This window comes from Mytilus trossulus, chromosome 3 (assembly GCF_036588685.1).
Source record: "Mytilus trossulus isolate FHL-02 chromosome 3, PNRI_Mtr1.1.1.hap1, whole genome shotgun sequence".
Taxonomy (NCBI): domain Eukaryota; kingdom Metazoa; phylum Mollusca; class Bivalvia; order Mytilida; family Mytilidae; genus Mytilus; species Mytilus trossulus.
The window spans coordinates 90514634-90531625 of record NC_086375.1 but is presented as its reverse complement, the minus strand read 5'-3'; the positions used below and the strand labels follow the sequence as shown (position 1 = coordinate 90531625).

Below are 16992 nucleotides of genomic sequence, written 5' to 3'. Positions count from 1 at the left end.
ATGCAGATTCTAGAAAAAATGATGAGATGCTACTGACAGCCTCAACTTAGTTGAATATTACAGAAGACATTTTTTATGGAACCATTGAGGTCAGGGGTCAGTGACCACATATGAATCATTGGGCATGACAATCAGGTGAATTAACCAATCTATGGAAACCAATATAAATGATGGTTTATAGAATTTACTATTACATTTAGTACCTTGGAAATCATATTGATTAAGCCTGTACATAGCCAGAAGTTCAGGGGTTCATACGATACCCTCTCTCGAAAAACACAATATTCTATTTAAGTAGATTCTGATGAAGTTTGCCTATGAAGAAGAGGTGTCATGACCAAATAAATCCACCCTTTTAAGACACATCCTGGCTATGGGACTGTTGGTAACATAATACCTTCAGTAAAATTAGCAGTTTGTCAATGATATAAAAGGTTAAAAAGCCCATGTGAAATCTGTGAAGTCATGTTTTGAAGGGAAATGAAACCTTCAAGTTGATGCAGATTAAGGCCTATAAACCATAACAACTCTTATATTTGATATAAAATGGATTATGGTACGATTTAACTCAAACTTGTATTACATGCTCCAAATAAGTACAACATCAAAATGTAAATTCTAACAGAATTGTTAGATTATGTTGTAATGTACATTTTATGTTCTTAATTTCAGACTAATTTAAATTGATAATTTACATTCATAATTTGTCTTTTCCATTGTATAAATATTTTAAAGATTCAATAAAAGTTTCTTACGATGCATGAAATAACTTAAGTTCCACTCATTGAATCATAGCTGATCTTTTTCCTACAAACTCAACCACTTTTTCAGTTAATTTCAAACCAATTGATCAATAAATTCCAGTAAATGGAGATCAATTTTCAGTTATATTTAAATCACCATATGCTGTTTAAGCTAAAAGTTTCTTTGATGTAGATAGTTACATCCTTTAGTAAATGTATTCCGTGCACCAAACAAACGATAGTTCTTTTGTGGTATTTGTTACCACAATTATAGAAGAAAGATAACCACATAATCTTGTTTATGGAATAAAGACAGTATCAGATATATGTATTACATAATAACAATTGAAAATTTTCAATTAAAATTGTGAACTTGTTTCCAAAGCCCTAAAGCAAACATCAGAATTGATCTAGTTTGCTTGTTAACTTCTAAAAGTGAGTATAAATAAGGCTGGCACTGCAAACAGATTTTACCAAAAACTACAAATAAACATGGACTTAAATTGTTATTTTTTTGTTAAAACAGAGTAACAGTTCATGGTGATATATCGGGAATACAATATTTTTCACTTAGTGACCTTGACTTTTACCAGTTGAACCCAATTCAAAAGGCCTGTCTTATATCTAATCTGCATTATATTTATTCCAATCAACCAAGACACTCAAGTACCCATTTATTTTTGATTATGTACCGTAACATTGACCTTGAACTCTGACCAATTGACCTTGAAATGAATAGACTTACTCCTTTCCTATAGAAGGAGTTATCTGTAAAAACTTCATTTCAATCAAGCAATGAAAACTGAATCTACCATCAGTAAACCATTGATTCTGTTTTAGTAACAATTACCTGGACCTTTTACCTATTGACCCCAAAATTAAAATTCTCTCCCCTTCCTTATATCTTTTCGGCTGTATAAAATTTATTCAACTAAAGCAAGGGATACGCTAGTTTCATAAATAAACTAATATTTTTTTTCATTATTTTACAGACAATTTCTTTTTTTTTTTAGAAAAGTTTTTTAGTTTTGTTAAATTTAATAAAGAATGGACAAAGTTATTCAAGTTTTAAAATCTTTCACCGACTGTACCTTTATAATGACAGTAAAAAGACCTTCTAGGTCCTTTTATACAATACAGAAAAATAGGTGGGTCGAGAGATAAAAAGGAAAATCTATTGGAATTATATCATATTATATTCATCAAACTTGTACCACAGAAAATAGAAAAAAATGCCTGAAAATGTTTGGTATTCACTTAGCAATTGAATTCAGAATCAAAATTCATCAGTGTTATGTGCTCAAAATTTAAATTCAAACAACCATTTAGCAAAGCAGAATGTTTTATTTCTTCAAAAGTCAATATATTCAAAGAGATCCCTGACCCAAATCTGATGTCTTTAAGTACCCCACAAATATCTTATTAGAAATATACAATGAGTTTAAACAGTGTTATGGTCCTTACTTTCATAGAAATTTCTCTTGACATCAACAGTTTTTCACATCAAGTACTAAATGAAATATTTTTCTACATTTCTACTTTATATTTCAACCACAATTTCAAACCAAACTGTCTGGAATTGCATGTATAAGGTAAAGACTCATTACTCGTCTCACCAAATGAAAGAAAGACGTTTCTTACAGGCATCTAATCCTAAATTGTTGTTAAATTTGACTTAATATCATGATGATGGAAGTGTTAAACGACCTTGACTGGCTTTACAGACCTCATACGGTCAGCTTACAAGTTTTAATCATAGTTCTGTTATTTCTTACAACATTCAAACCTGGAAATTCTTTTCATTTATGCACAAAGGGAGATAATTCACTTTTCTCACTTGGCATTTTTCTCAGCACTTTTTTTTCTCACTAAAATGACACTGATAGGACCATGAAGACAAAATATTGTAGCCAACTGCAGACATAAAATAAAATAACAAACAGACTAAGATACCCATTTAAACATATCTTTGTAATATGGTATTAATATTCCAGACTTGGTAATTACTGAGACATTTATATCTACATCAACAAAATAATGTAAGCTCATGACAGATTGTTCATCTTGATTATGTTTATTTCAGTCTCATGCGATACTTTTTCTGTCAATACATATTATTCAAATATTATTTAAATCATGACCTCTGAACTGTAAGTATCTAACAATTTTACTATGTACTTACTACTCAAACACCATATACAGCATGCCCTCTGAACTGTAGGTCTCTAATAACTCTACAATGTGTTGGTGTTTTAGTAGATGGCATATACTAGCCTCTCTCTTCAAGTCTGAAATAGAACCATAATATAACATTATCATTAATATTAACCAAGGTTTTATTCATTGTGCAATTTATTTTTCAGTTGAAATCAATTTTTAACAATTCTCCACTTATTCAGTATATAAATTGAATGAACCTGTGACAACAGTTGTTTTCACTAAATTATTGACTGTGACTGTAAAAAGGGTTTAAAAAAGGAATTATTTGAATCTGGAATAGTTTTGAATTCTGGAAAATTGATGAGATATTTATGATGAAAACTAACCCAACTAAATAGGGTAAGCCATCCACACATGGCTAAGGGGGGTTAGTTAGTTCATACTGAAATGATTGGAAAGTAAAATGAACCTTAGCCATGCGTGCATGGCTAATCCTATTTAGCTGTGTTAGTTTTCATCATATATTTCTAATTAATTTTCCAGAATTCAAAATTATTCCAGATCTAAATAATTCCTTGTTCTTATAGAATTTAGGCTGTTACTTGAGGGTAGGAATGCCCTTTAGCATCAATTGTCAATCTGATGATTTTTCGGTAAACTAAGCAACTGTATTTGCAAAGTTGCTACCATCAAATGGTAATTGATGGTGGCAAATGCAGTTTAATTGATACCCATACTAGCAGGACTAGTAAAATCGATATTTGTGACCGTCAATTCTAATATTGTTACAGGCAAATACAGTACTGTTATTCCTATTATAATGCAATACACTTTAAATGTTCAATATAAGATATATGAAATATCATTTAAACCACTACTGTGATCATCCAGCTTGGAATAGATAGTAGACATCATCTACTCAAAAAAGGTGACCTGGCGTTTCATGCCTAACTGCACTGAAATTTGTTACAACAGGCTTTACCAAGTCACAATACCAACTGAAAAGGTTGAAAATTTATAGAAAAAAATAAAGTGGTATGATAGGGCAAACAGGCATTGTATTTTGTTTTTTATGTGTTTTTTTTGTGCATGTGCTGATTTTGTGTCCTGGATGGACCAATAGACTGTGTTTTTTTTTACATGTATATGTATATAAGCTTAAATCAATTCTTTTGTGCATTTTGATATAATAAATTATAGTAGTACAAATACATTAAATTGATAAGGTGTTACATCTAGTTCAACATCAGGGGAGGTAAGGCAACCCTCAAACCAACTATACTTTTAATTGACCTAAAGGGAATGTCATCTTGGTCTTGGAATATTTACATATAGGATATTTAAGTATCCAGAACAGACAACTTTATTGTAAACATAGTTATATATCTATGTCTGTAACAATAAGAACAGAATGCCAGTCTATTAGGTTAATAAACAAAACTGACCATTGATAAACAAATGGTGTGATATCTATAATAAATACAGTTACACTATTCACTTGTAATTGCGGGGCTAACTTCAAAAAGAAATAAAATATTTTAAGAGTAAAATTAAACACTCCATTTATCCCTTTTTTTTTCTTTTTTCTTTTTTACATAAATATGAAATTAGATTTGAAATGAGGAACCTGGCTGAATCCACAATGCAAAACTTCAATAATAAATGACTAAGTGATGTTGTCCATCAATGTCTGCAGACTTACTGAAATGACAGTCAACCAGAATAAAGTGCAAACTTTTCCTAATCCCTATGAATATATGCAAATTTTAAAAAAGTGAGAAAATATACAATCTGTGTGAAATTTTCTTAGTGTAAGGTGCCAGTAAATTGGAAAAAATAACAGTATAGCAATATGGATCTGTAAGTCCTCACTTATGAATAAAAAATCTGGTCAATATTAGCTACCCTTAAAAAATTCTATAGTTGTTTTGAATAACATTGGAAAGATGGGAAAATGGATGGTCAGTCATGGCCACTTAGTGACAAGGGAATAAACATGTCAAACCTTCTGTGCTGAGGCCAGGACTGGACGTAAACTTGGCCACATCTACAATCTTTACAGCAAACTGCTGACCGGTTTCTTTGTGCAGACATCTCTTTACTACACTGTATGGACCTCTGGAAATAAAAGAGAAGATTCATCAGAAATATAGTATGGAAAGCAGTTTTAAATCGTTAATACATTGTTAATTTGAGCTGATACTTTCATGCAATCTTATGGTGATTTGATTCATTGGAGATATTCATACTTCCCCACTTCAATACAGACAGACGGACAAATTTGTACATTTTTAGCAGTCAAAAGTTGCAATTTGATGTAAAAACAACAGAAGCAAAGGGATCAACTACAATATAAGATTTATAAAATAGACTTAATCATACCACATCTTCTTTTTTTATATTTAGGAAATATTCTCAAAATGTGGTCATCAATTGTGTCATGAATGAAGAAAACCCTGACTTGATTGGGCAGTTGGATGTCAATAACTTTCTCAAAAGATTTTGTGCACACAAAAGTAACAACATTGTCAAATCAAACTGCATTTAACAGCAATAAGTAAGAGAGAAGTTAACCTGTCGAAAAAAATATATAGAACATTGAGTCAAAAGTCCTTAATATGAAAATAATCTTTTAATGAATTAAACAGGGGGCAAAGTGAAAACATATAGATCCACCATCTTCAATGCAGGGTGACATTAATAGGAAATATACATCATTTCTATAGCTACACCTATAAAATAAATCCAAACATTGCTCACAATGTGTTCAAGAGCAGAACTTTGCTCCCAAAAACTGAAAACAATATTTTTTTCTTTTGTTCTTATAACATCAGGTGCCGCTTCAAAATTGATATTAATCACAAGGGCACTTGTATTTCCTTGTACACATTTTCCTTTACTTGATTGAGTTGAGTTCTTGGTATGAAGTATATATTTTTAAATAGATTAAACCGTTGGTTTTCCTGTTTGAATGGTTTTACACTAGTAATTTTGGGGCCCTTTTTCATGTTTATAGCTTGTTATTCGGTGTGAACCAAGGCTCAGTGTTGAAGGCCGTACATTGACCCAACCGATAATGGTTTAACTTTTTTTTAAATTGTTATTTGGATGGAGAGTTGTCTCATTGGCACTTACACCACATCTTCCTATATCTAATAACCCTAGAATGGTAATCAAAGTGCTTATAATCCCTGAATGGTAATTATATATATAAAGACTGCTTTAAAGAGAGACAAAAGATACCAAAGGGACAGTCAAACTCATGAATCCAAAAGAAACTGAAAACGCCATGGCTAAAAATGAAACAGACACTGAAACAATAGTTCACATGACACAACATAGAAAACTCAAGAATAAACAACACGAACCCCACCAAAATTAGGGGTGATCTCTTTAATTCATCAGTTGGTAGTAAAGTGTATATTACATTGTATATATTGTATATAGCATTAATTTAAGTTGATTTAACTACTATTCTGGACAAAGAAAGATAACTCCAATTTTCAAAGATTTCATAAAGCAATGGTTTTAGGTGATTCAACAACCATTCTGGACAAAGAAAGATAACTCCAATTTAATGTCTTGATTCTACAAAAACGCTTGTTTTTGGCACTTTTTCCCTACACTGTTTGCCCCATAACCCACAAAATATATCCCAACCTCCTACTTCTGGTAATAAACTTTGTGATACAATTTCAGAACAATTGAAATACATATACACAACTTTTTGTACTGACGCTAGATAAATGCTTGTTTTGGGACCCTTTGGGACCCTTATTCCTAAACCTTAGAGATCATGACCACCAAAATCAATTCCAAACTTCCTTTTGTGGTTATTAACATTGTGTTAAAATTTTATTGATTTTTATTTACTAATACTATTATCTGGAAACCATCTGTCTTAGGATGATGCTGACGACTACGACGCTGAAGACGACGACGCTGAAAACAACAACACTGAAGACGACGACATGATACCAATATACGACCACAAAATTTTGCGGTCATATAAACTAGTACTTATCATTCACAAGTCCTGAACTTTTAAATAAAAAAAGCTCAAAGTTCAAAGCTGTATTTGCCTTTCTAATTCAATTTTACCAAATGGATAGAACAGCTTACCCCAGTGAGCTCTGTAAATGTTCTGAACAGGAGCACGGTGCAGGTGGCTTTTTATAATCCAAGACATCAATCCGACAATCAAAACAGGACATTTTTCTATCATGTTTCTTCACAACAGTTCAAATTGAAATATGAATTTACAACATATCCTTAATTTTGTATGAAGACAAAATCCACTATTACAATATATATGAAATTCAATAACACTTTAAAGAACATCCACCGACATCAAAACTTATACCAACATATATCAATGTATTTTCCCCTAAGAAAATTAGTTTTGTGCATATTTGCAAGAAAATAAATTCCCCAAAGTAGAAACAAGAAAGTAATCAATACACTAAGATTAGTCCCAAAACATGTATAATAATCCAGGTGTGACATCTGACCTGATAAAACCTCATAATCATGTAGATCTAATTATCACCTATCATCATCACACTTGGTCAGTGTTTACTATTATAAACAAATTATGTAATGTCCAAATCCTTCTGTTTGTAGAGGCTCCAGAAGGGTATAGAACCATGACGAGTTCACTCACTGCATCACCAATCATTTAGAAACAAAATATCTTCATAAACTTATATGTATATACCTGGTATTGAATATTGATTCAAGATCATTCACTGTTGATGCTAGTAAATAACCCCTGAGATTGACCCCAAACATGATTATTTATTGAATAGAACCAATAACATCCTCTCAAGGGAGATGAATTGCATGCAGGCATCTATCTGGCGTTTCTTAACAAAGGTAAAAGATAGCCTTTAATTTGTAAAATGATGATATTATCTCTCAACAGAGGATTAATACTCTAATATGGCGCTGACAAAACAGTTATTTTCTCATCAAAGGGCAATAACTTCTCAATAATGATTCAAATTTATAACACTCAACAAATTAACTCACAATTTCAATTCAAATAGATGTTCACAAAATAATGACAATTAACCCTATTATATATAAGTGACTGCATCTTGCATTAATTTGTAGGATTCTTTACAATGGATATTTCATCTGATCTGTAAGGCAGCAACCATTTGATTTTTGAGGGGGTATGGATTTTTTTGGAAAAAAAAGTTTGTTTCAAGTTTTTGGAGAGAAAAAAAAATTGTTTGTTTCACCCTCAGCTGCCACTATATGTTATGCTAAAATTGAAAGAAAATAATTGTTTTCGTCTTGTGGCCAAAAAATAGATTGTCTTTAGCTGAAGGCGAAAAAAAAATTTGTCCAGAAAAAAAAAGCCCCCCCAGAAAATCAAATGGTTGCTGCCTAACAATTCCATCTTCATGCCTTATATATCATGTACTGTATTACAATGCTAGATTAAAACTGACAGAAAAGGTAGCTCCTGGCCACTGAAAGCTTTATTATTGTGGAGCCTAGGTGGTCAAGTGGTTTAGCGCATCGGGTATAGTGCAAGGCGATTTGGTGAAATGATATCTCAGCAGCACGAGTTCACATTGGACCATTCCAGTTAATTTCTGACAGATGGGGATGGATGGGGAGATTTTTGTTCATACCTATCAGAAACTAACATGATGAAAAACTACCTATCAGATCTATAAATTAAGACCTATCAGATGTAGAGTTTCTGTTCATATTGGGTGGATGGGCTTTCATGGGAAAAATTGACCTATCAGAAATTTTACTGCAAGAATTGTACCCATCAGAATTTTAAATCCAATACCAGGTAATGCATAATACGAAACTGTCTACATTCCAAAGCACCCCTAAGATATGAAATAGGAATTTTTTGTAACCCCTAAGATGTAATTATATTTAATTATTTACTGTTGCAAGACCCCTCAGAAATTGTTGCGTAAAAGTGTACCTGTCAGATGAAAAAACCCAAAATTTCACCCCTAAGATGTATAAATTTTACACCCCCCAGAAAGGACCATCCATCCCCCATTATCAGATATTAACTGGAATGGCCCATTACGGCAAGGGAAGAACAAAGAAGTATTTATGTTGTTATGTTGTCACATTCATATGCACCTCTTGTTATACTTATATAACACAACCGTAAGATATATAATTAAAAGTCTCTTTGCAATGAAACAGCTTAAAACAGATTTCTATGTGTCAGAGGTGGATTTAAGGGGGGCAGGGGCCCCGCACCCCCTTTTTGGGAAAAAATTTTGTTGCTTATATAGGGAATCACTGAAGCGTGACTGGAGCGAGCCCCCTCTTAGGCAGTCAGTGGGCTCCCACTTATGAAAATTTCTGGATCCGCCACAGTGTGTGTCCAAGAAAAAAAACTTGACCTCAGAGACCTGCAGTTTAACCTGTACATTATATGTTATTCAGGTCTCAGACAGGGTATATACTGTGACATTCCCGGCTTAGAGTTTATATCCCCTGAGCCGAAGGCGAAGGGGATATAAGCCCTAAGCCGGGAATGTCACAGTATATACCCTTTCTGAGACCTGAATTACACATATATTACGGATTACCCCTGACTTAATGTTATTTTTCAGTGAAGGTTTTTGTTCACAACACATATATAAGTTGAAACCCCTAATATGTTCGGCATACGTGAAAGATTTTATAATTTGCTGTGATTATAATTTTATCGTGTATATATATAGAATAACCATACATTGTCTCGAAATATCAATGTTATTTGTACAAGGCTTAGAAACAGATAGAAAGCGAGGCTGTGCCGAGCATTTCTACCTGTTTCGAGCCGAGTACAAATAACCGATTGATATTTCGAGACAATGTATGGTTATCCTTAATATACTGCAACTCATTTAAGTGTTTTAAATGAAGTATTTAGTGTAAAAACAATCATTTTTAAATTTGGAGCGAACGACGTAAAATTTCCGCGAACCTGTATGTTTTATTGACGTCATAAATAAAACTCTACGGAAACACATTGTCAACGTCATAAACAAGGTGATATACAGTCAATGACTGTATATGACATATAAATATACAGTCAATGCAATTTGACTGCTCAAATAGGACAGCTGCAGTATATAATAATTTATAATAACACTTTTAACATTAAATTTAAGTATTAAAAGTGTAAATTGCGTGTTTTTGTATCAGAAATGTATTAATGACTGAAGCACGTCATTATTTTCCCTCTGTGAGCCTCTGACAATCTGATAGCTTTTGACTACGTCACATAGTAACCAGTGTTATGATGACGTTTTTGAGGTTCCAATTGGGGATAAAAACGTCGTATATACCCCGGCAGTTTCCTGAATATACACTGACATCTCTGTGTTGTTATCCAATCACAAGCCCCTACACATTTGTAATCCGTAATATATGTTTATACATACCCCAGACATGTGTATAGATGCTCTGTACATATGTTTATACATACCGAAGACATGTGTATAGATGTTCTGTACATATGTTTATACATACCCAAGACATGTGTATAGATGCTCTGTACATATGTTTATACATACCCCAGACATGTGTATAGATGCTCTGTACATATGTTTATACATACCCCAGACATGTGTATAGATGCTCTGTACATATGTTTATACATACCCCAGACATGTGTATAGATGCTCTGTACATATGTTTATACATACCCCAGACATGTGTATAGATGCTCTGTACATATGTTTAAACATACCCCAGACATTTGTATAGATGCTCTGTACATATGCTAATACATACCCAAGACATGTGTATAGATGCTCTGTACATATGTTTATACATACCCAAGACATGTGTATAGATGCTCTGTACATCTACACCGTGTATGTCCATCATTTACTACACTTTCCAAATGAGGCACTATGAACTTCATGATTTTTCTTCTGTATTTTATTTTAAGTATCTTTTCACAATATGAACAAATAAAACTTGAAAGACACTTTCCACAGCAAGGTACTTCCAAAGTTAAATGGCATATCCAATGTAAATAATCTTTTATAGAAACATTTACTTATTCCATTATATAACTTTATATTTATTATAAAATCCATATGGCAACAGAAACTAATTGTTCTCTATGCAGAAGAATTTAATTCACAATTATTGACCCTTTTTTTTTGGTAAAGCTTACTGCTTTATTTCAGAGACAACAATGAACCAACCAGAAAACTGAATTACTGTGAAGCATTCTTTTTCTAAACTTTAACGCCTTTTCTTTCATTACCTTATTGTAAGAGTAAACTAAATTGATTGACTAATAAGCTAATTAAAATGTTAAATCATAGAGTCAAATATTTGTCTAAAGGTGTTTTATTTAATTATCAAAGTGGACAGTATCTAAATATTGAAAACAAAGCCATGTGACACAAAGGGTCAATTCCGTTCATTTGCAATCCTGATTTTACTGTTAAATCAGTTTATTTAGAATAACTTATATTACATAAGATTAATTGAACAAATAATCATTTTTGTTTTGATTTCTTCTTTCTCTCTGACAGATGGATCAATATATGCTCCAAAGGTAAACAAAGGATTAAAATGGCTAGCGTGTAGGTACAAGATTCCAAAAGAAACATCTGTTCTTTCAAAACATCAAAAATATGAATGCATAGCTTCTTTTCTTATATGGAAACTATTGCTTCCCTGTAGGATCGGCCTTTTTAAACAAAAAATAATGTTTTTAGTATCTTTTTTTTCCTTTGCAGTGGATTTTAAAACAATAATTATTGAAGATTTTTGCATTGATAGTCTTAATATATGGTTAAAGGGGAATAACTCAATACTAAAAAAGAAATTATTAACTGCCTGTGATGCCCATGATCTTTATTGTTATCTATGGCTTTGAATATCTGTTTACCTGATGCTTAACATTATTATCAACATTGGAATCATATATCTTTATACACAAGCTGATATGTTTTTCTACATCTAATATTTAGTCATTTGAATTTTCTACTAAAATTTAAGTACACAACTCGTCTTTTTTGATACTTTCAATATTTTGTTAATGTCATTATAAGATGACTTCATACTTAAAATTAAGGAAGGAATACTTGTCTTCCTTATATTACCCAGAGCAGGCACTAAACTTGAACTTAATTACACTTATATATTCTTGTAAGGGCTGACAACCATACAATGTAATAACAATATCCTGTAATCATCGATCAGATACTTTCATCATTTTTTCTCTTTGAATTTCAGGTTTAATAAATCCTTCACAAAATATAAGGCATACAGTAGCCATTTTTTTTTTCTCTTTTTTTATTAAAATAGCATTATTGAATTTAAAGGTGAAATATTGCTTCCTTTCAGAAAATACGACAATATTGATGTATAAAGTGGCAAGTAGATAGAGCTCAACATTCTGAACATTTCTGCCTTAAGTATAGTGATTTTCTATATAGACAAAACTTGAAATCCACCCCAATGTTTAGCCATGACTGCCATATTGGTTGGAAGGCTGGATCAGCAGACACAATTTTTAACTAGATATTTCAATGACTACTATGACCAAATTTTGTTTGAATTGTCCTAGTTAAGTTTCCAAGAAGGTGACCGTGAGATTACTAAAAACTTATTATAATTACAGAAAGATTAGATAATGCTGTCTGATTATCCTGATTAATTGATTATAACGTTCATGGTGATTCTAAACACTTGTTTACTAGATTAAGTAATTGGAATGTTACACAAGACTAGATTTCCTGACACATTACATTGAAATCATTGTCTGTTGATAGCACTGGAAAAATCCGAAATATGTGGCAACAATATCCAGTACATTTTTACTGAAATTGAGGGAACATTTGTTGACTTATGAGAGTTTGTAATTTTTAATTTGATGAATGATCTAAATGATCTTTATGATCAGTTGTATGCTGGCATTCGATTTCATTTTGGGTGAACATGTATACGGAGTGTGTTGTAAAGTTTTCAACATTGATTTTTCACATCACAACTCTTTAAGACTTCTACTTTTAAAAGTATACATTGTACAAGTGATCTTGGATGATGTCCCAAAATAATCTACATGACATAACTCTCGTTAAAAAAAAAAATTACCTAAAGGAGTTGTTTCTTATTTCAATGTAAAACATAAGTACTCAAGTATTCCCAAGTATTTAAATGACACTATTGCGCATTAATGCATTCTATCTTTTTACATAACTTCTATATAAAATTAACTGAGATATACCACTATATTTCAAATTACTTTGAAATAGTTTGGCTTATTTATTTTTATTGGCCAAGTTAATGATAGTTTCCCTTTTAAAACTTCATTGAGCAAGCACACAAACTCCACACCTGCCAAGTAAAAGAGTAAAGCTTATATTGTCCTGATGGCATAGTTTTTGTCGCGCTGCGCCTGCAACTTCTTTCTCAGAAAATTTGACATAGGAATAGTGATCCAGTGGCGGTGACAGCAGTGTTAGCTCAACTCTTTAAAGCTTTAAAATATTTTAGAAGGTAGAAAACCTGGATCCTTCATACTTTGCAAAAAAAAGCCTTATGTTATGAAGTTTCCGTCTGTCTAATGTCCATTGTCCTTGACCTACATTTTTATGGTTCAGTGACTGCTTGAAAAAAGTTGAGATTTCTAGTATTCTCATTTATTATGACTTATAGGATAACTAAATTTAGTCTTTGCATACCTTGCAATGTACTCATGGCTGTCAGACAATATTCATTTGACCTCAACCTCATCTCATGGATCAGTGAACAAAGTTAAGTTAAAGCATATAATGATTGTGAGGTGTACATGACTCTCTGGCAAGTATAAAAAAGAAGATGTGGTATGATTGCCAATGAGACAACTGTCCACAAAGTTCATCTGACCTTGACTTCATTTTCATGGTTCATTGATCAATGTTAAGTTTTTCTGGTTAAATATGATTCTTCAAAGTGCAATGGGTCATTTATATTTTAAGCATATTTGAAGTATGGAAAGTTTGTAAGGTGAACATGTATTTCCAGTTTGGTTTATCTAACCTTGACCTCATTTTCTTTGACAATATTAAATTTATGTGATAGTTGTAGTAAAATTTTATTTTTTAAGACTCTAAACACAATATAGATATCAATGACAAGTAAAGAAGGCAATATTTCAGCATGTGCACTCTTGTTTCTATTGAAATAAAGATTTTCTATAATAATTTCAAACAGAAGTCCCATGTTTAATACTGTAAACCAACTTATTTTCACGACTTTCGCGATTTGAAAAATAACGCGATTTTAAATTGTCGCGAATATGTATCACTTGGATCTTTTCTTATTTAACTACCTCAAGTAAATTAGAAAATCACGAAATTAAATAGCCGCGAAGTGACCTAGATAGGACCAAACGCGAAATTAAGTACCCGTGAAAATACGTTGGTTTACAGTATATAAAAATATTTAAAGTAATTACAGCATGTGCTCTCGATCCTTTCATACATATCACAAGTTTATGGGATTTTTATAGTTCATAATTGCTCTCCATTATACATTATTGTATGCGAGCATTAAAATTAATGTTACTTCCATTTTTATATGACTTTCTACCTCTAAAATAGATTCTTTTATTAGATAAAGTGTGACTAAATAAGCTTACATTAATATATTTCATCAGCAATTACAATAACTATAGGACCTATTAGGATATTTCATGCTTCATAAGCTTACTATGCCTATAGTTTTTTTAATCTTCACAGCCCAACTATAACAATAATTGGCTGCTATCAAAATGGTTAGAAAATGACAATTTAAAACGCAATTAAGAGTGAAAATTGCTAAAAAATCAATGTCATTTAGAAAAAATTACTTGATGTTTGAAAGACGAGATTTTACTTTACACAAAATTTTCATGAATACAAATTATGATTGCTATTTTATCAATTACTCAAAACCAACACGATTTCTGGATTAAATGACATTTGATAGAAAAATTGAAATCAGTCAAAAACCAATCCTCAAAACTATTAAAAAAATATTACTATTACATTTGTAATACAAAAATTGTTTCATGAGGCTGACAACAAAAGTTTCCTACTAATCTTACAGATTCAGATTCATTGTAGTCTAGAGATGGTCTGATTTGGATGGACCATTTTTCCATCTGGTCTGGGCGGACCATGTTTGGGCAAAAATTTATAATGCTTATAAATAAAAGATAATCAATTGAGGAGTAAAGGAGATCTTATACAGTTAAACTTTGAAAGATTCTGAAAGTTTTTGGTTTCAATAAAGTAGAATTTAAAATAATTAAAATACTAAAAGTCCCACACTTAATAAATGAACATAGCATTTGATTAATTTATAATTCCAAAATATAGATGCATGACATAGATGTAAGAGCCTCGTATTTAGGCTTGACCTGCGACTGATAAATAGAGAATAATACATGGCAAAATCCGTATCATATGTCGTATCATCCCGAGACATCAATATCAGCCCAAGGGCCTTTAGGTCCGAGGGATGATATTGGTCGAGGGTGATACGACATGTGATACGGATTTTGCCATGTATTATACGCTTTATCATATGTTTCAACAGAAGAGTATTATATGAACTGTTTTCTGATCCATAGCACTGGGTTACCTTCAGTTCTACTTTTGTCTTGTTTCAAAGGCCTTAAAAGAACTGCTCATTTACTAATCCGAAGCACCTTGGTTACCTTACAATTTGCGTGCTGTTGTTTTAAAAATATTTTGTTTATTTTTGTAAGTTTTTTAAAGTTGCATTTAGTGTGCCAAAAACTATGAAAATTTGACGTTCGTGACATCACATACAATGTAAAAACGACGTTCGTGACGTCACATACCAAAACTATGACGTCATTAAATAAAATTTTGAGGAAAATTTTTCTTGAGCTAAAAAAAATTAAAATGGACTTTATGTAAAAAAAAAAAAAAAAAAAAAAAAGTAGGGGTGTGATAAAGGGTAGGGGTGCGATAAAGGGTATGCGATAAAGGGTAGGGGTGTGATAAAGGGTATGCGATAAAGGGTACGCATCAAAGTTGCGCGATATGGATTAAACAGCAGCCTATTTATCACATATGCAAAACTACTGTATTTACTACTAAACATATGATAAATGTTTATATACTGTACCAGCTTCCTAAATATCATTTGGTCTATCACAAGTGCTACTCCATAGATATAACTTATTGATTGATAGCTGCTTCTCTTACTGTAGCATATATAACATGCATTTACAGCCTTACAGGACCATACCATGTTAAGCTGATTGAAGGATATCTTGTTGGTACATTAGAATATCCCATTGGCTCACAGTTATGAAGTGTAAATAGCTGGGTACTGCCTCACAAACTAACAGTTCACAGAAAGATATAATCCTACTACCAGTAAATAATGACACCTCCATTACTAAATAATGACACCTCAATCTGACTGTTGAGTTGTCAGATTTTGCACTGCTCACTTAACGGCAGCTTATGTTGAATTTGTGAAAAAGCAAACTAAGTAGATCCTTTGTTTAAAAAGAAGATGTGGTATGATTGTCAATCTGACAACTATCCACCAGAGACCAAATGACATAGATATATGCAAATATAAGTCACCTAATGGCCTTCATCAATAAATAAAACCCATACAGTATAGGGGGTCTCATTTGGGGTTCCCATCCCAGATCCCGCTTACTGTTTTGTCAGATTCCCGTATCCCACTTACACTATGTTCTTAAGCAGTTCTCATATTTTTTGTCAATTTCCGGGTCCAGCTAGACCTTATTTCCCATTTTCACTACACAATAATTTGACTTTCACTTGTCACGCTTACAAAAAATCGGCATGCTTAGACCCTAATGAGACCCACAGTATAGTGGGCTAGATAGGTGCATAAATGGTAAAGGTATAGTTAAGTAAACATCAATGGTCGAGATAATTTATCATCTGAAACTCCTTTCCTCAAATGTGACATCACCAAGTTTAATTTTACTTGCATGAGCAACAAGTCAATGCCCTATATGTGGAGCAGGATCTGTTTTTTGTCTGACAACCTGAAATCAACATTGTCATTTTGTCATTGAGTTCAAATACAACTTTGGTGTCTTCTG

At 32.1% G+C, this 16992-nt stretch overlaps 1 protein-coding gene across 13 annotated transcripts in view; it reads right to left on the bottom strand.

Annotated features, from left to right (window-relative positions):
- The window catches only part of LOC134712810 (peripheral plasma membrane protein CASK-like), a 156001-nt gene that overhangs the window by 129086 nt on the left and 9923 nt on the right, over positions 1 to 16992 (bottom strand). For all 13 annotated transcript variants that reach the window (XM_063574709.1, XM_063574706.1, XM_063574715.1 and 10 more), the window contains exons 3-4: positions 4909 to 5021; positions 2926 to 3031 (exon numbers count right to left, since the gene is read on the bottom strand). In XM_063574709.1, the coding sequence (XP_063430779.1) occupies positions 2926 to 3031; positions 4909 to 5021 (219 nt within the window). The remainder of the gene's footprint in view (positions 1 to 2925; positions 3032 to 4908; positions 5022 to 16992) is intronic.